The sequence below is a fragment of the Hemitrygon akajei genome, chromosome 2 (assembly GCF_048418815.1).
Source record: "Hemitrygon akajei chromosome 2, sHemAka1.3, whole genome shotgun sequence".
NCBI classification, from domain to species: Eukaryota; Metazoa; Chordata; class Chondrichthyes; order Myliobatiformes; family Dasyatidae; genus Hemitrygon; species Hemitrygon akajei.
This window is the reverse complement of record NC_133125.1, coordinates 22,382,092-22,401,425: the sequence shown is the minus strand read 5'-3', so window position 1 is coordinate 22,401,425 and position 19,334 is coordinate 22,382,092. Positions and strand designations below refer to the sequence as shown.

The 19,334-nt window shown below is 39.6% G+C and overlaps 1 protein-coding gene across 3 annotated transcripts; it reads left to right on the top strand.

The window, feature by feature from the left end:
- The first annotated feature begins 1,144 nt into the window (after positions 1-1,144).
- On the top strand, positions 1,145-19,267 carry stard4 (StAR related lipid transfer domain containing 4). Of its 3 annotated transcripts, XM_073068292.1 has the most exons (7): positions 1,155-1,232; positions 1,318-1,466; positions 6,683-6,797; positions 8,065-8,114; positions 8,911-9,037; positions 13,934-14,051; positions 16,718-19,267. In XM_073068292.1, exons 3-7 carry the CDS (start codon positions 6,693-6,695, stop codon positions 16,942-16,944), a joined length of 627 nt encoding a protein of 208 aa, XP_072924393.1. In that variant the 5' UTR covers positions 1,155-1,232; positions 1,318-1,466; positions 6,683-6,692; the 3' UTR covers positions 16,945-19,267. The 3 variants fall into 3 exon arrangements, with proteins under 3 accessions (XP_072924400.1, XP_072924384.1, XP_072924393.1); XM_073068299.1 differs by having other exon boundaries at positions 1,145-1,466; positions 13,937-14,051; XM_073068283.1 differs by having other exon boundaries at positions 1,150-1,466.
- The last annotated feature ends 67 nt before the right edge of the window (positions 19,268-19,334 follow it).

The window sequence follows — 19,334 nt, the reverse complement described above, 5'->3', positions numbered from 1 at the left end:
CCAAATGATGAGAATTTTCCAAATTACATTTGAGGGATAAATAGCAACTGGGTAATCTCTGATTCTCTTGGTTTGCACAACTTTACAATACCAGCAATACAAGTTCAATTCCCGCCGCTGCCTGTAAGGAGTTTGTATGTTCTCCCCGTCTGTGTGTGGGTTTTCTCTGGGTGCTCCAGTTTCCCAGCACAGTCCAAAGGTGTACCTGTTGGTAGATTAATTGGTCATTATAAATAGTCCCATGATTAGGGTAGGATTATTGTTTCTTGGTATCCTTCTTATAGGTTATCGTCTTTATCAATGTATAGTTAGGTATGAGATTAGAGAGCAAATGGAATCAAGGTGTTCCGTGAGGTGGGGTGGGTGGGGGTTGGTGGTGTGAACTTGGCCCAGGCAGTTTATCTTCTCGTTAAAATCTAGAAACAAAGGCAGTTGTACAAAAAGCTAGAGAAATTCAGCGGGTCAAAGAGCATCAATGGAGGAAAATGGACTGCAGATGTTTCAGATCGACCCCCCTTAACTGGAGTCGTGATTGGTGCACTGAATGAGGCTAGTAGCTGTGAAAAGAAAATTCTTGTCATTGGCGATTCGTGGCTGAGAAACGAGGTCTGGATTTAGGTCATATTAGCTACTGAGGAAATGAGCTGCCAGGGTTATCAGAAGTCAGATCGTCAATAAACAAGAACGTCACCTAAATTACCGAGTTTAATGAGTATAACGGAATAATGCTGGCAACATCTTTGGAGGCAGGGTCAGGAGTTAAATTCTCAGATCCAAGACTTTTCAGAGCTGCAGAAATTGATGGAGACAAGATTCTGCAGATACAGACACAAAATACAAGAGGAACTCAGCTGGTCAGGCAGTTTATGAAGAATAAACGGTGGACGTTTCGGGGAGTCCTCAGTAAGGGTCTCGGCCCGAAACGTCTATTCCCCTCCAAGGATGCTACCAGAACTGCTGCGTTGCTCCAACAACAGACAACTCTTTAACCTGAGATGCAGGGCCTGAGGCGAAAGGGGCTGCGGTCATACCCACCATCACGTGACCCAAACCGGCCGACCGTCTGCCAGCCAATCCGATGGCCAAGTGATATGACATCACACCGCGCGGGACCTGACCTGATCCCGGCGAGCTCTCAAAACGCTCGCGCGCTGCCGGCCCCAAGTCCCGCCTTCCTTTCCCCGTACGTCAGGTGGCGTGCGATCCCGTAAGCCCCGTCTGCTTGATTTCCGGTGCGGAACAGAGCCTGATTATAGTTATTATATTTATTATTATTATTATACAGTTGGTATACTATAATCTGATTCCTCGTCCCAGCTTTGGTGGAGTGAAGATTGCGCCAACCATACGATTCAACGTGATTGGATGGGGTAGCTGTCAATCACGTGACGCGGCACCGGTCTGAGCGATCCATTCAAGGAAGCGTGAGTGAACGGGAGCTTTGACATCGATACCCAGAAAAAAATGTGAGTATACACCATGGGAGCGCAGCTTTAGCTGTTCTAAAAGACTGCCACTCGAATTTTAATCAACTGCCAGTCTGGTAAAAGTTTCAGATAAGGGTGTCAGTTCCAAGTGAAAGTGCGAGTCCCAGAGAAACAAATGGGATAGGGCATCCATCCTAGTTGGAGGGTCGAGTCCGTGACAAATGACTAGTCTTGGGTGAAGGTTTTGTTTCTACGTAAAGCTGGCAGTCCCAGCGAAAGAAATCTTCAAAGTGTGATGCCAGTATGGTTAAAATGTCAACCACATCACGAAGATGTTGATCCATATTCTGTCAACTGTATGGTCTTGGGGTAAGGATAAGCAACTACCAACCAAGAGAATTGTCAACGACTTGCTTCCACTGAGGAGCTGCAAAATACGGGGCAGGAGGTGCTGATAGATGGGTGTGTAATTGTGAGATAGTGAGCTTTTTTCCTTTCCCCAAAGACCTGTGTTCTCCAATATTCTCCTATATCCCAAAGACATATAGGTTGGTAGGTTAATTGTTTCTAGCGTCTGGGTGAATGGTAGAAATCTGGAGGGGAATGTGAGGAGCAACTCCAGTTAAATAGTTTCAAGGTTCTCAGTACTACCTTGACAGAGTCTTCTCCACTCCACTTGTCATGGGCCAGACATTCCCAAGTGACCGAATAGCAGTGTATAGAACAATGGAGACAATGATAAGGTAGTTAGTCAGAATCTTTCTCCCCATGGTGAGATGAAGAGTTGTCTATATATTTTGAAATCAGGATAGTGTTTGGCCTGGAAGACAACTTCCAGATGATGGCCTTCCCATGCTTTTGCTGCCTGTCCTTCTAGACGGTGAAGGTAATCGGTTTGCTCTGTAAGGAGTTGATGCAGTGCATCCTGTAGATGGCACAAATTTCTGCTGCTTTATGTGAGTGGATGGGATGCTCATCAAGCCAACTGGTAAATAGCTTGTATGGCGTTGTGTTGTTGTAGTTACTGCATCCATACAGGTATAGAGTATTCAGACACACTCCTGACATAAGCCTTGTAGATGTTGGTCAGGTTTTGGGGAGTTAGGAGGTGAATTACTTTCTACAGGATTCCTAGGCTTCTTGTAGCCATATTGTGTATATGGTTATTCCAGTTCAGTTCCTGACTGATGGTAACCCTCAAGATATTAATAATGGCAGATTCAGTGATGGTAATGCCATTGAATTTTGGGAGTCATAACTGGATTTTCTTTTGTTGTCTTGAAAATTTCTCAGTCTCTGCCTGATAATCTCATGCCATGATTGAACTTAGAATACAGCATCTGTTGCTGGAATCTGGTTTCAGGCATATGAATAAGTATATCATGCTTGATAAATATTGTTCAATATTTTTGACAATTCTTAGGACCTGGTTGAGAGCAGTGGTAAACAGTTCTGTCAGTGACTGCAGTCTGCCATTGGTACCATTTTTCCATTATGCACTTGAACCTGGTTCATTGGTACCATTTTTCCATTATGCACAACTTTACTTGGTTGTTCCCTTCTCTACCTCATCTTTTCTAGTTCCAAGTTTTGGGCTTTCTGCAGGTCCCAGTAAACTCTGTGTGATTGTTGTGGAGTTATTTAATAATACATTCACCAGTACACACTCAGTTTTCTTGATTGTGGATGGCTCAATGTCTATGACTGATTACTGTCCAAAAGGTAGGCTTGCATCCTGTTGCTCATGTATGGAGGACCAAACACCAATTTCTTTACCCATACCTTGTCTTTTTCTTTCTTTGCTCAGATAGGCTAATTTCAATCTTTGGCATTCTGTGTAACTTCAGCGTCTAATATGAAAGATCTTGCTTCTAAATGAACAGCAATGATCATTTTGCTGTTTTCTCATTTTTGTTGTCCCTGACAGCCTTCATTACCTGAAAATTCTTTTGATTGTTTCTCACACACTTTCTTCCCAAATACCCTTGGGGTGGCACAATGGTACTGCTGCTGCTGCTGCTGCTGCTGCTCAGGACTCCTGGGTTCATTCCTAACTTCTGGTACTCTCAGTGTGGACTCTGCACAATCTCCTTGTGATTGTATGGGTTTTCTCCAGGTTCTCCAGCTTCCTCCTACATCCAAAAGATAAGAAAGTTGATTGGCTGTTGTAAATTTCTCCTGGTATTTGGGCGAGTGATGGAGGATCAAAATGGGATCAGTGCAGGATTACTTTAAATGAGCATTTAATAATCAATACAGTCTCAGTGGGTTAAAGAGCCTGTTGGTGCTAAATGATAAATATTCCACATTGCATTTGATATATTTGGCATAGGCCAGTTTACAGTACCATGTTGAAACACTTATTGTGTACTTGTATGCTTTCCTTACAATCTGCTCTTCTTACACATGACAAACATCATATCGTTTCTTGGGTAAATGGAGGATTTTAAAATGGAAGTAGACTCTGGATGGATGATGGTAATGTGCAAGGACATTATTGGAAATTCGATGAACACGTATCAAGCTATAAGTAGTGTGGCTCCTCACTTTGACCTCCTAAAAATTAACTAACGATTACTTCAACTGGAGGCTTATCTCCCGTATCAATTTTTGGTGTTAGTCAGTTAATGGAAGGTCAAATTTAGAATTAGATGGAGAATGTATATTAAAAAGAATTCAGGGTCATGCCTCAGCCTCAGTATTTAATACTGCTGTAGTCTGGCTTCCTGTTTTACGTAGTATTTACAGTAACTGCTGTCTTTTTGTTTAGAGTGTGCATATGCTTTCCTGAAACATGTCTACGCAAGCTTCGCACACTGTGGTAAACCTTTGCTGCCTTAAATAATTTGATTACTTTTTAATGAAAAACTGGTCTATATAAGGCAATGGAAAGGGATGATTTTTGCAGGAAGCATACCTTAACGAAGGAAATCTTAAGATGTGAGTAGAATCCTGTTCATATGGATTTTTTCTCTGAAAGGTCACCTTTAGCAGTGCAATTAAATACAAAAGTAATGAGGTTATGCTTTAGTTATAGAGGGCATTGTTGAATCCACTCTAAACTACTGTGTATAGAATAGTTATTATTTAAGGTGTTCCTTAAATGTTTCCCAACTCTGTTCCACCTGTCTCGGGGGATAAATTTACTCTGAAAATTCCATTCATTACCTCATGGTAGTTATTTCTGCTAAAAGGTTGCTGAGATATTTGTTAAACCATCATAACCTTTTTTAAAAACAGTTGTTTATAGTTTTGTTTTGAACTGCTGGTAAACTTCCATTGTTTTGGAAAATCACAGCTTCTCATGAGAATCTTTCTGAAATAATTGGTTTAATAACAACCTTGTAACTGCAGCCTCAAACACTGCTGAACGTTTCATGATATGATAGTTGTTTCGTATTGACACCAAACACCTGCTCTTGGGTTTTGTGCTTGTCCATACTAAGTATTTGATCATTTCTATCCACGAATAGTACCCATAAAATGTAGAAATTCTGAAACTGGTATGATTTTAAACTCAAACAGAAAATTATTCACTCTCCTTGGGAATCCTGTCTATTGCACTAAAATACTATAAGTTTCAATAAAAAATATTTATAAAATAGTGGTAAAGGAGAGCAAATAGGTTGTGCTGGTGGTTCATGAGTATTCAGAAATCTGATGGTGGAGGGGAACAAGCTGTTCCTAAAATGTTGAAGTGTGTCCGCAGGCTCTTGCTTGTACCTCCTCTCTGATAGTAATGAGAAGAGGACATGTCTCAGAGGCTGAGGGTCCTTAATGATGGATGCCACCATGCTGAGGTATAAAGGTATAGTAATGAGGAGCAGATGCAGTATTGATCAGACTGAGACTTCAGCTCTGCCTTCCTGTTGACCCGAGATAATCTTCCACCCCCAATGCTTATGAAGAATTTATGTATTTCTGCCTTAAATATTCAAAAAATCCTCCTTCCATTTGAGGAAGATGGTTCTAAATACCCATGTCCTCTGAGAGAATAAAAAATACCACATCCATGTCTTAAATGAGCTAGTTCTCTTTTCTCGCATGAGCAAAAGTTCCCTCCAAAACCTTTGTGGGAAAATCCCCTAGTACTATGTATGTTACAGCAAAACCCCCGCTCACTCTTCCCATTTCCAATGGACACAAGCCTAGCCTGTCCACTTTTTTTCTCAAGACAACCCATCCATTTCCAAGCGCTAGTCTAGTAAACTTTATTTGAACAGCTTCCATCCTTCTTTAAATAAAACCAACACAATACATAGTAAACACAGGGAAATTTGCAGATGCTGGAAATTCAAGCAACACACACAAAATCAGTCTCCTTCTCATGCTGATTCGTCGCTTCCTTTTGATTCAGCCAACAACAATGGTGTTGTCAGCAAACTTACAGATGGCATTGTAGCTGTGGTTAGCCACACAGTCACTAGCGTAAAGCGGGTAGAGCAGGGGGGCTAAGCACACAGTCACATGGTGTACTTACTCTGTTCCACATGCGGTTTCACTATTACTCTTTATAACTAAAGTGTAACATTTCTTGTATTTAATTCCCCTCAATATAAACAATAACATTTTGTTAGCTTCCTTAATTATTAGATATACTTGCCTTTTATGAATTATTCAACAGGACACTAAGAACCCATTGTAACTCGTGGCTCTGAAATCTACCAACAGTTAGATAACGTGATTTTTTTTTGTGTATGCTTCCACCAAAAGTACCATATTTTGCCACATTATACTCCATTGTCAAATCTTTGCTTTCTCACACAACCTACAGGATTTGTGTATATTTGTAGCCCCTCATGTCTTCCTCACAATTTTCTTCCCAACTATTTTTGTGCCATCAGCAATTTTTAGCAATCATACTTGTGGTGCCTTTGTTCAAGTCATTTATATAAACTATAGGAAGTCATAGTCATCTGTCATAGAAACAGGCCCATCATCAACTTGGACCACACCAACCATAAAGTATCCAATCTTACATTAATCTTATGCTAATTCCATTTTACTTTTTCTTCACTTTTCCTTGTGAGGCTGCTGCTCTACTATATGTTTCAACAAAGCTGTTTATTCTTTGTCTGAAGTTAGTAATCAATATCAAATATGCTACATTGAAAGTTTTATTTCAATGAAAATTTATTTAGAGTATGTCCTAAATCTGTAATTCTGTTCATTCTCATGAATTCCATCTAAAAATAGAAGTGAAAAGTTAACCTTTCTGGGAAATTATCTGATGCCTAATGTTTTTAATATTCCAGTTTAGTGGAAATGGAACCTTTACCAGATGCACAAAAACTAGCTACAGAAGTTGAACACATTCTTGTTAATTATTACAACATTGGAAATGATGAGTGGAGAATTGCAAAGAAAACGGTAAGTATGTTATCTCTGACATTGATCAGGGTACTGCATTTAAAATGGATTCTTGCTGATGTCATGAGAATTGGGATAGGAAACCACATATCCTACAGTATGTCTATGCTCTTATTTCCAAGTTTGCCCGTGGCACTGGTTCACCATTTCCCTTTCTGTGTAAAGAACAGAAATAATCATAATAAAATAAACTACAGATGTTGAAAATCTGAAAATAAAAACAGAAAACGCTGAAAGCATTCAGCAGATCAGGCAGCAACAGTGGAAAGAGGAACATGGGCAACATGCTGGGTCAAAGACTTTTTCTAGAACGAAAGGTTCTTTGACCTGAAACATTAGCTTTGTTTTGCCGTCCGTAGATACTGCCTGACATGGAGTGTTCCTGAAGCATATTCTTGTTTGATTAAAGGAATACATACCAGTGTATTTTTAGTACAGATTTATAGCTCCCAGTTTTCGTTGCTTTGTAGATTTCCATATTCTTTAAGAAGGTTTATAATTTCTCTGTTTGATATCAGCCCAGATAATTTGTAATTTAATAATGCACACAGTGGCCCCTGATTATATGTTTGTGGTCATCTGCTGCTATAGCGTATCCACTTCAAGGTTCAATGTGTTGTGCATTCAGAGATGCTCTTCTGCATACCACTGTTGTAATATGTGGTTATGTGAGTTACTGCTGCCTCCCTGTCAGCTTAAACCAGACTAGCCATTCTCTTCTGACCTCTCTCATTAATAAGGCACTTTTGCTCACAGAACTGCCACTCACTAGATGGTTTTTTGTTTTTCGCACCACTCTTTGTAAACTGTAGAGACTGTTGTGCATGACAATCCCAGGAGATCAGTAATTTCTGAGATATATAAACCACCCTGTCTGGCACCAACAATTATTCCAGGGTTAGTGTTACTTAGATCACACTTCTTCCCTGTTCAGATGTTTGGTCTGAACAACTGAACCTTTTGACCATGTCTGCATGCTTTTGTGGGGAGTTGCTGCCACATGATTGGCTGATTAGATATTTGCATTAACGAGATGCACCTAATAAAGTGGCCATTGACTGTATATAAAATATGGTTTCCTCTTCAGTTGCACATGGTAAATTGGATTGTATGACTTCCTTTTGTTGTCTTTATTATCCTTGTGTTCACAATTAAGAGTTTTGCAATTAAGGTGCATTCAAAAATCAGCTGTTTGTAATATTTTGGTAAAGCTTTGCATTTTGTATTTTCTTTCATTTTATGATTTCTTTAACCTTGTTTTTTACAGAAAGATGTAACTATTTGGCGGAAACCCTCGGAAGAATTTGGGGGATTTCTGTAAGTATTCATTCAAATTTGATCATCACATTTAAACTAAAAGTTTTAGTGGGTAAGGTTTGGGTATTACAGAGTATATGGTAAAAGCAAAAGATTAGAATAAGTATTAGATGAGTTTAACAAAAAACATAAATGAGTTTTTAAAGGCACATAAGGAAACTTTCATTGTCAGTAACTTTTAAATTGTAAAGTGCCTTATAGTGAATGAAGTACTTTTGAAGCAATGTCCATGTCATGATGAAGGAAATTAAATAAATAAGGATATAATGATGAAAGATAATCTGTTAGTCTCAGAAAGATCTTAGCAAATCTTAAACAATAACAAATATATATCTTGTCATTTTCAAACTGCTTTCTAATAGACAATGAAACGGAGCCTGGTAGAGATAATATCAGTATTCAAAGGATAATCTATTATTTTTTTTAAAAAAAGGTTAATGGGACTAAGCATGTAAAAAAACACCAAGGGATAGGCCGTATGCATAAAATAATCGGAAACCATGATTTGATGAAAATCTTCTGAAATTGGAACTAGACTGAAAAGTGGCATCCTGTTTCCTTGGTCAGTCTGGGGCAGGGGGGGGTTGTTTGGTAGTGTTGGGGGGGGGTCATTGCAATTTATGAAGAATGCATGTAGTTACAAGTGGTTATTGGGCAACAAGCAGAAAAATGTTCTTTTAAAAGACAACTGATGTGGAAAATGCATTGGAAACTTCTCTATAGTGAAAAGTTAATTTGTTTGGATAGAAGAACATTTGTGGAGATGTTTAACAAGACATTTGAATGTACTTCTCAGCTACAAAACTCAAGGAATGGTGAAAGAGGCTCCCAACAGAATAGTGGATTTCATTCGACCTGGCCCATATAGATTAGACTGGGACAGTCTGATGACCTCTTTGGACATCGTTGGGAAATTTCAACAGGTATCATAATTTACTATACAATGACATTTTGCACTCTTTATTTTTAATTGCATTGCTTGCAGGCCCCCCAGGGCTGTGTGCTCAGTCCACTGCTGATCACTCTTCTGACCCACGACTGTACAGCAATACACAGCTTGAATCACATCATCAAGTTCACCGATGACACGACTGTGGTGGGTCTCATCAGTAAGAACGATGAGTCAGCATACAGAGAGGAGGTGCAGCGACTACTGGACTGATGCAGAGCCAACAACCTGTCTCTGAATGTGAACAAAAAAGAGATGGGTGTTGACTTAAGGAGAGCATGGAGTGACCACTCTCCACTGAACATTGACGGCTTCTCCATTTTGATCGTTAAGAGCACCAAATTTCTTGGTGTTCATCTGGCAGAGAATCTCACCTGGTCCCTCAACACCAGCTCCATAGCCAAGAAAGCCCAGCAGCATCTCTACTTCCTGCGAAGGCTGAGGAAAGTCCATCTCCCACCCCCCATCCTCACCACATTCTACAAAGGATGTATCGAGAGCATCCTGAGCAGCTGCATCACTGCCTGGTTCGGAAACTGCACCATGTCGGATCGCAAGACTCTGCAGCGGATAGTGAGGTCAGCTGAGAAGATCATTAGGGTCTCTCTTCCCGCCATTACAGACATTTACACCACCCACAAAGCTAACAGCATTATGAAGGACACCACACACCCCTCACACAAACTCTTCCCCCTCCTGCCATCTGGCAAAAAAGTACTGAAGCATTCGGGTTTTCACAACCAGACTGTGTAACAGTTTCTTCCCCCAAGCCATCAGACTCCTCAATACCCAGAGTCTAGACTGACATCTACATTATTTATTATTATATTGAAATTTGTCCGCTACTGTGCCTATTGTCTTGTTTATTTATTTATTAATTATTGTACTGCCCTGCATTGTTTTGTGCACTTTATGTAGTCCTGTGTAGGTCTGTAGTCTAGTGCAGTTTTTGTGTTGTTTCATGTAGCACCATGGTCCTGGAGGAACGTCGTTTCGTTTTTACTGTGTACTGTACCAGCAGTTTATGGTCGAAATGACAATAAAAAATGACTTGACTAGACTTAACTTGAGATTCTGCTCTGGGATCTTGAAGGCAGGAAAATCAAATCTTATCATGTGAATCTCTTAAGCTTCTTCACTGTACTGCTTTCTAACTGGTGCTTTTTAGAAATTTTATCTTTATTTCTTTTTCCTATCATGAGAGTATGATGCTATAATATGTTTGTGAAAAAAAGGATTTCCGGATGTATATTGTACACATTTCTCTGACATTAAATGTATCTTTTGAATAATAATTATAATTGCTAACTTTAATTGGCTTTATTAAGATGAAGGATGTAAGATTTGGTAATTGTGTCTTTCTGCTGACACAGCAGTGTTGCAGTTGGTTGAGGAACTCAACCAGAATGAAACACTGTAGCTTATGCCTGCATGCTGTCTAGTACAGTGATCGTTCCTGTGGCCAGACACTCCCCAGCTATCACCTTTCAAGTTTTCCTCATGGTGACCCTGTTGGATGTCTAGGCATCCTTGCAGCACAAGACCTCTCCTTGCATCTATGACATTGATGAACACCTGTAAATCAGCAGAAATTTATATGTACTATCCTGGTTTTCCTCTAGCGTCTCTGTCAATCTTTGCAGGGATTAAGTGTTCTGTTGCTATCAGTGGTTATTAGAAAGTCTAATGGGAATAATATGCTAAAGAAGTTGTACAGGCCCCCCAAAATTAAATTTTGTGTTTTTAAAAACTAACACAGTTCCTATTACAATATACTAGTACTTTGAAGAGGTGTTTTTTTTGCCTATTTCACAACCCTTTTAAGTGGGAGATGACTGAAGTATGTACAATTCTTGTCAGAATTCTCTGAAATCCATTTTCTAGGTAAATGAAATGCTTTTCATCTGGCTAACCTGTGAGTGCCAATATTAAGTGCCTGGTGGGAAGAATTATAATCTCATGCACTCACATTGATACATTAAACACAAAATGGTGAAGTTCAGATAAGTTCAGATGCATGAAATCTCCCAGAATCCTGTTCAACATTTCTGGACTCTTCAAATATTTCAGTGTAGCTCTTGCCAGTGAAAACCTTTATAGCAGCCCCAAAATCTCGAGAGATGAGAAGGCAACTATGGAGCGCCTAATTGCATCAAAATTAGCCTTGCCCCACCTTAAGATTTTAATTTTAGATTAATCCTACCTTTTTCATAACTATTCTAAAAGTAGTAGAATTAGGTTATTGGTTCCAAAGTGCTCCCCCACTGACTCATCAGTCACTCACCTTACTTTACTTCCCAATAGGAAGTCGATTGTTGCCTCCTCTGTAAGTATATCAATATATTAGTTGTGAAAATTCCTCTGATACAATTAATAAATTTCACCCCATCCAAGCTCTGAGCCCTATGGCACTACCTGTCAATATTAAGGATACAGAAGTACACTTAAGAGGAAAAAAATCAGGAGAGTAAAAAGAGGACATGACTTAGGTTTGTTAGATAAGCTAAGGGAGAGTCTTAAGGATTTCTGCAACCATATTAAGAACAAAAGATACTGAGGGCAAGAATAGGGCCCCTCAAGAATAAATGTAGAAGTCTATGTGTAGAGCCACAGGGGATGGATGAAGACTTAAATGAATATTTCTCATCTGTAATTACTATGGGAAAAGACCATGGAAGCTAGGGAATTCAGAGAAGAGAATAGTGATGTGTTGAACCATATCCACATTGTAAAAGTGGAGATGCTGGTCATTTTAGGATGTTGGTGAGACCATACATAGTTTTGGTTGCTGAGCTATTGAAAGGATGTCATTACGTTGGGGAGGATGCAGAAAAAAGATTCACAAGGATGTTGCCAGGACTGGAGAACATGAGTTATAAGGAAAGACTGGGTAGGTTGGGGCTTTTTTTCCCTGGTGTAAAGGAGGCTGAGGAGTGACATTAAGAGGTGTATAAAATCATGAGGGAGATAAATCAGGTGAATGGTCAGACTTTTACCCAGAATATTGGAGTCTAAGATTAGAGGGCACATATTTAAGGTGAGGGAGGAAAAATCTGAAGGCAACATGAGGCTTTTTGAACCACGGATGGTAGGTCAGAGCTGCCAGAAGTAGTGACAGAGGTGAGAATTGCAAGATTTAAAAAGGAATTTAAACAGAAGCATAGATAAGATTGCAATTCCTCATGTATCCCTCCTGCCGTCTGGGAAAAGGCTCCGAAGCATTCGGGCTCTCACGACCAGACTATATAACAGTTTCTTCCTCCAAGCTATCAGACTCCTCAAGACCCGAAGCCTGGACTGACACCTTGCCCTACTGTCCTGTTTATTATTTATTGTAATGCCTGCACTGTTTTTGTGCACTTTATGCAGTCCAGTGTAGGTCTGTAGTCTAGTGTAGCTTTCTCTGTGTTTTTTTTTTACGTAGTTCAGTCTAGTTTTTTGTACTGTGTCAAGTAAACCATGGTCCTGAAAAACATTCTCATTTTTACTATGCACTGTACCAGCAGTTATGGTCAAAATGACAATAAAAGTTGACTTGACTTGACTTGATACCCAACTCTACCTGTCCCAATCTGTAAATAAATATAAATTTAATGATTGCCAACTTCCTAGAATTAAATATTAAGAGCAGACAGCTTTGCTATTGCTATTGCTCTCTGTCACAAATTTCCTAGCTATTGACCTAATTTGAACTTCTGCTAAGAGTCTGAGGCTGAAGTTAGTTATTTATTCATGTTGGTTCTAACCACATATTTGTGATATTCCTAAGACTGCCAACATCTATGTTCATTTACTTGATCCCATCGCTGAGTCATTTAACTTTTAATCCCTAGACTTAACAATTACAGCTCTGTACTACAGTTATTCCACTTCTAACTACAATAAACTTCCAAAATTCAGCTGCCCTTATTTGATCTTTGAGTCTTAATCATCCACAATCTCTGTGCCTGCTGATATGTATTGCTTCTGAACCAGCATTTTAGTTGGTTTACAAATCTATCTCATGACCATGGCCTTCCCTTTCTGTAATTTCTTCTAGTCCACAGCCCTCCCTCCAAGAACTGTGCACTCCACCCTTCCTGGTTTCGTGCATATTCCCAAGTGGTGCACCATTAAATGATCATGCTTTCCTCCAAGCTTTGTGATTCTATCCCTAAAACACTCTGCCTGTCTCTTCCTTTTCAAAGTACTTCTTAAGACCTGCCTCTTTGATTAGGCTTTCATTGCGCCATTTCTTTGTATGGCTTGATACAAAATAGTGGTCCATTTTGTAGAACTGCTGCCTCATTATGCCAGAGGCAAGAATCTCAAACACTTTTTGGGTGTGGTTTTTGTTGGACAGCATGTGGATGAAAAAACAGGAATGGGTCAAGGAAAGATCTTTAGAATATTTTTTTTAAAAGGTTGCAGTGCAGTGGAAAGGAAAATGAAGATTCTCTGCCTACAAACTGGATGAAGAATGGGAACCAGGTGAACATAATACTCTGGATGACTGGACAGACACTGTAGAAAGATGGTGTGGTTTGAGTGGAGTTTGTACATTTTTCCTGTGATCACATGTTCTAGTTTCCTCATGCCAATGAGCAGCAGAATCTGCATTTATGAATGTTGGGGTGGTTAATGAGAAGGCAGGGAGAATAAAACATGGGGTTAATGTAGGATAAATGTTAACGGATTGGTGATGGTTAACATGGACTAATCAGCTGATGGTTCTGTTTCCGTGTTTTATCACTTACTATGTGACTTGAACTGATTTCTGTTCTGTTGTAGGTGTTAACTAAATATGTTATTGCTATTCAGAAAGATACACATAGAAAAAGAGATATTGGAGAAAGCAGCATGTATATTGATACCCAACTATTTTATACAGCAGGGTTGTTGTTTGATGCATTACACTACAGCAGGACAATTATGGAATGTGATTGCCCCAAGAGAATTCATTGACTTCTCCTATACCACAGATTACCAGGATGGGCTGCTGACTTGTGGTAAGCACATGTAGCTAAGTATATACGGTAGTCTTCTTTTCTCTCCTTCCCTAATAGGAAATGGATCTTCTGAACTGCTTCTTTCCGTAAATCAACTGAGATAGGGAGTCTGGAAGTTATGGGATTATTGCTAAATAGAAATTATGAAACTATTCCATGTACAACATTTTTTGTAGCTGATTTTGCTGAGATTTTTGTATGCATATGGGAAAAATGACCTCTAGTAGCCCATATTCAGCAGCGGGAGCAGAGCACAGCAACCAGGTTTCTCACAGGTCGGTGACGATTGTTTAAAAGGAGAGCTTCGCGGGTGTTCAGGCCCATTCCGATGGCCCAATCAGTGGTGGGAGCGGAGCACAGTGAATTTTAAAAAAGTACAGAAGGGAGAAGTGGGGCGGCCATTGGTAGGAGTAGGTCTGTGGTGAGAATAGCAGTGTCAGGCTTTGGCTCAAAGGAGGCGTTGGCTCTGGGTAAGTTTCCATTAAGGTTCCCCCTTTTTTTCCCTCTTACTGTACCTAGTTGTGTACTCTTTATGTTGGATGTTGGAGTTCTGGAAGATCCAGAGTATCCCAGGGAACTACATCTGTGTGAAGTGTATCCAGATGAAGGTCCTTAAAGGCTGTGTTAGGGATCTGGAGCAACAGCTGGTACGGGAGAATTATGAGATAATCAATCAGAGTTACGGGGAAGTAATCACCCCTAAGTTGCAGGAGGTGAGTAGCTGGGTGATTGCTAGTAGAAAAGGAATGCTCTGTGCTAACTGCCTGTGGCCATTCTCCTCAAAAATAAGTATAGCGTTTTGGATACTTCTCCCAGCAGAGTGCCATGGAGACCAGGTTACTGGCACTGAACATGGGTCCGTGGTGCAGAAGGGGAAGAGGAAGAAGAGGGGAGCAGTAGTGATAGGGGATTCAATAGTTAGAGGCACTGACAGGAGATTCTGTGGATGTGAATTGGATGGGAGGCACTGAGTGGGAATAAAACTCCTTTTCTGATTGACTGCCAGTGACTAGTGGTGTTCTGCAGGGGTCTGTGTTGTGACCGCTCGTTTTGATGCTGCATATCAGTGATTTAGATGATGGTATAGATGGCTTTGTTGCCAAATTTGCAGATAATACAAAGATTGGTAGAGGGGCAGGAAGTGTTGAGGAAACAGGTAGGTTGCAGAAGGTCTTAGACAGATTAGGAGAATGGGCAAGCAAGTGGCAATTGAAATACAATGTTGGAAAATGCACGGTCATGCACTTTGGTAGTAGAAATAAATGTGCATACTCTAGAAACCGGGAGATATCCAAAAACCTGAGATGCAAAGGGACTTGGGAGTCCTTGTGCAAAACAGCATAAAGGTTAACTTGCAAGTAGAGTCTGTGGTGAGGAAGGTAAATGCAGTGTTACCATTTCATTTCAAGGGGTCTGGAATACAAGAACAGGGATATGATGCTGAGGCTTTAGAAGGCACTGGTGAGACCTCACCTTGAGTATTGTGAACAGTTTTGGGCTCCTTATCTAAGAAAAGGATGTGCTGGCATTGGAGAGGGTTCAGAGGAGGTTCACAAAGATGATTCCAGGAATGCCAGAGGAATGTTTGATAGCTCTAGGTCTGTGCTCGCTGGAATTTAGAAGGATGAAGGGAGATCTCATTGAAATCTTTTGAATGTTGAAAGCCCTGGACAGAGTAAATGTCGAAAGGATGTTTCCCATGGTGGGAGAGTCTATGACAAGAGAGCAGAGCCTCTGGATAGAGGGACATCCATTTAAAACAGATGTGGAGAAATTTTTTTAGTCAGAGGGTGGTAAATTTGCAGAATTTGTTACCACAGGCAGCTGTGGTGGCCAGGTCGTTGGGTGTATTTAAGGTAGAGATTGATAGGTTCGTGATTGGACATGGCATCAAAGATTACGGGGACAAGGCCGGGGAGTAGGGGTGAGGAGGGAAAAAAGGGATCAGCTGTGATTGAATGGAGGAGCCATTGGCCTAATTCTGCCCCTATGTCTTGTGTTTTGTATTCACGAAACCATAATTTAATACAGAAGGAATATTGTTTCTATTAAATTACTTTGTGTTTCTTGGAAATTGCTTCAGAGGTCTAGATTGTTGATGCATGAGTACAGTAATCATAGCCTCAGGCTAAGCATACAGCCTGAAGTTAAGAACACAAGAGTTTTACTGTACAAGTTAAGCCTCTTCTCATTTAAAATGTCCTAATTAATAATTGGAACACACAAAATGCAGGAGGAACCCAGCAGCATCTATGGAAGAGTACAGTTGATGTTTTGGGCCGAGACCCTTCATCAGGACTGGGGATAAAAAGATGGAGTCAGAGTAATACTTGCTCTGAGAAAGTGCTACTCTAACTCCACATCCTTTTTTCCCTAGTGCTGATGAAGGGGCTCAGTCCAAATGTCGACTGTACTCTTTTCCATAGATGCTGCCTGGCCTGCTAAGTTTCTCCAGTATTTTGTTGTGTTGCTTGGATTTCCAGCAGCTGCAGGTTTGCAATTAATAATAATTGTAATTGGTATTTTATTCAATTTAAAGCCATAAATAAAACTACATTGTAAAAATTATTTCCTTCTACTACAAAGGGTTTAGTTATTTTGGGGAGGGATTATTCAAATTATCTAATTGTATTAAAGCATAACCTTTTTTCATTAATCCATCACAGGAGTCAGTGTTGAATATGGGGAGAAACAAGAGAGGTTTGTTCGTGGATTTAATCACCCATGTGGATGGTTTTGCATTCCTATGAAGAGTGACTCTGACCACAGCCTCTTAACTGGTTTCATTCAGACTGACCTACGTGGAATGCTGCCACAAACATTGGTGGATTCTGCAATGGGAAATTCATTAGTCAATTTCTATAATGACCTCCGGAAGGCTTTAAAAACTTAAGCTTTACTTAAGATTTTAAAAATACTTATTTTCTAATTATTTATGCAATCATCCTACTATATTACAGAGCTCAGGTTGGTAATAAGTGCAATATTTGTTGGCAGTGGCCTGTCTTATTGTGTTTCCTCATTTTATGTTCGAGCTGTATGTACAAATAAAATAATACAACTTCAATGGAGCCATTAGAAATATTTACGGGTAATAGATTTTAATTTTAAACTTGATATTCTGCATTCAAATTTCATAATCTGTTCAAAAATTTAACTATGGTAGTTTTAACAAATCAGGAAGATTTGTTTAGATTGCAGATTGAAGACGGAATGTTTCCATAAGGTACAGTTCTAGAACATTTATAAAAATGGCACAATATGGTTTTATTTGGAGCCAATGGGAGCATATTTTTAATGAATGGACTATATCTTGCAAATTCCATGTGTAAATATAATTCCCATACTTCTGGTGAAAATGTGCATATAAACACTGTACAATTCCTGCGATTGTATGTAAGGCATTGACTTAACTAGTTGATTTCCCTGGTGGCTTTAAGCTTCTAAATCAGATCCACTTCTGGAAGAGGTGGGGTTTTGGATTCTGGCACGAAGTCAGAAAGAAGTTTGGGTATCCTACTTTGAAATTGTAGGAGAGGATACCCAAGGAAAGAAATGGATCACTAGCAAACCCCACCTCCATCAAATACTCAGCTTAGAAAACATCTGCAAAATGCTGAGAAATCTGATCCATTGGTATCAGTGTTAAATTAATTTATCTGGCAGACTCTTCATTATGACTGGGAACACATAAGTGGAGGGTTTTTTTTTCGAAGTTCAAGTTTAAAGTAAATTTATTATCAAAGTACATACCGTATGTGTCACCATATGCAACCCAGAAATTCTTTTTCTTGTGGGCATACTCAGTAAGTCCAATTACCATAATAGAACCAAAGAAAAACTGCACCGCTGAAATGACAAACTGTGCAGATATAAAAAATAATTAAAATAATAAAGATCGAGAACGTGAGATGATGAGTCCGTGAAAGTGAGTCCATAGGTTGAGAACAGTTCAGTGCTGGGGCAAGTGAAGTTGTCCCCTCTGGTTCAAGAGTGTGATGGTTGAAAGGTAATAATTGTTCTTGAACCTGCTGGTATGAGCCTTGATACTCCTGTACCATGTTCTGATGGCAGATTTGGGAAGAAACATAGCCTGAGTGGTGGTATCCTCGATGCTAGATGCTGCTTTTCTGTGACAGTGCTCTGTGTAGATGTGCTCAATGGTGGGGAGGGCTCCACCATGTGGTCTGGGCCGTATTCACTATTTTTTAATATAGATTTTTCTGTTCAAGGACATTGCTGATTCCATACCAGGTTGATGTAGCCAGTCAATATACTCTTCACCACACTTCTATAAAAATTTGACAGTTTTAGATGTCATGCTGAATTTTTGCAAGCTTCTAAGGAAGTAGACATACTGCCGTGCCTTCTTTGTAATTACACTTATGGGCTGGGCCCAGGGCAGGTCCTCTGAAATTATAACACCAAGAAATTTAAAGTTGCTGATCCTCGCCGCCACTGAGAACTGGCTCATGGACCTCTGGTTTCCTGCTGAAGGAGTTTAAATTTTTTTGTAATTCACAGTCTAGTGCTATAATGACGACATCAAATGTGTGTTAAATGAAGAGCATTTTGGGTTATATTTGAAGAAACAAGTGGGTAATGATTAATGCCTTTGGTTACTTCTGCAAGGGCTTCCAGATTTGATTTCTAGAAGTTTCAGAATATTTATTTCTTCCCACATTTGAGAACTTACAAATTTTATTTAAGCACAAGCAAGTATTCTGAGTGAAAAACAGACTACTGGAGGAGCTCAGTGGACTAGGCAGCATCCTTGGAGGAAAAGTCAACATTTCAGCTTGAGACTACAGAAAGATTGTCAGTATAGTAAAAGTTGCAAATATTTTGCTCTAGATATTCTATTTCTAGGTTTTGAATTGGAAGAAATATACCAATACCTGACTATAGGCAAGGAAGAGTAGAACTACGCAACAGGTTGGTTCATTTCCAAAATTAAGATTTGACTATTGCTTTGCTTGTTTTCTTGCAATTTTCCTTGTATTTCAGTGTTTAGAACTAATGCATGTTGACAAGATTGCTTTTTTAAAGAATATGTATTTAACATAAGTTCTATAAATTATTACTACAAACAGAAATTGACCATATTCTCAGGAGTTAATCAATTGTAAATGTAAACATTATTGCATAAAGCTCTTCTGTGCAGTGTAATGTTTTGTGCGCTACCCAAGGAATTAAATCTGTAAACATGAACAGTTTGTAACTGCCTCTGGGTTGTTCTTGCATGCAGTTTGTCATATGTGGACTAAACCTTTTGTATGCTAA

Excerpts from the sequence above, each read along its gene's own strand:
- stard4 (XM_073068283.1), top strand. The coding sequence starts at position 6,693 with ATGGAACCTTTACCAGATGCACAAAAACTAGCTACAGAAGTTGAACAC. Across the intron at positions 9,038-13,933 it reads TCGTTGGGAAATTTCAACAG|CAGGGTTGTTGTTTGATGCA; the intron begins GTATCATAATTT and ends TATTTTATACAG. Across the intron at positions 14,052-16,717 it reads GGATGGGCTGCTGACTTGTG|GAGTCAGTGTTGAATATGGG; the intron begins GTAAGCACATGT and ends AATCCATCACAG.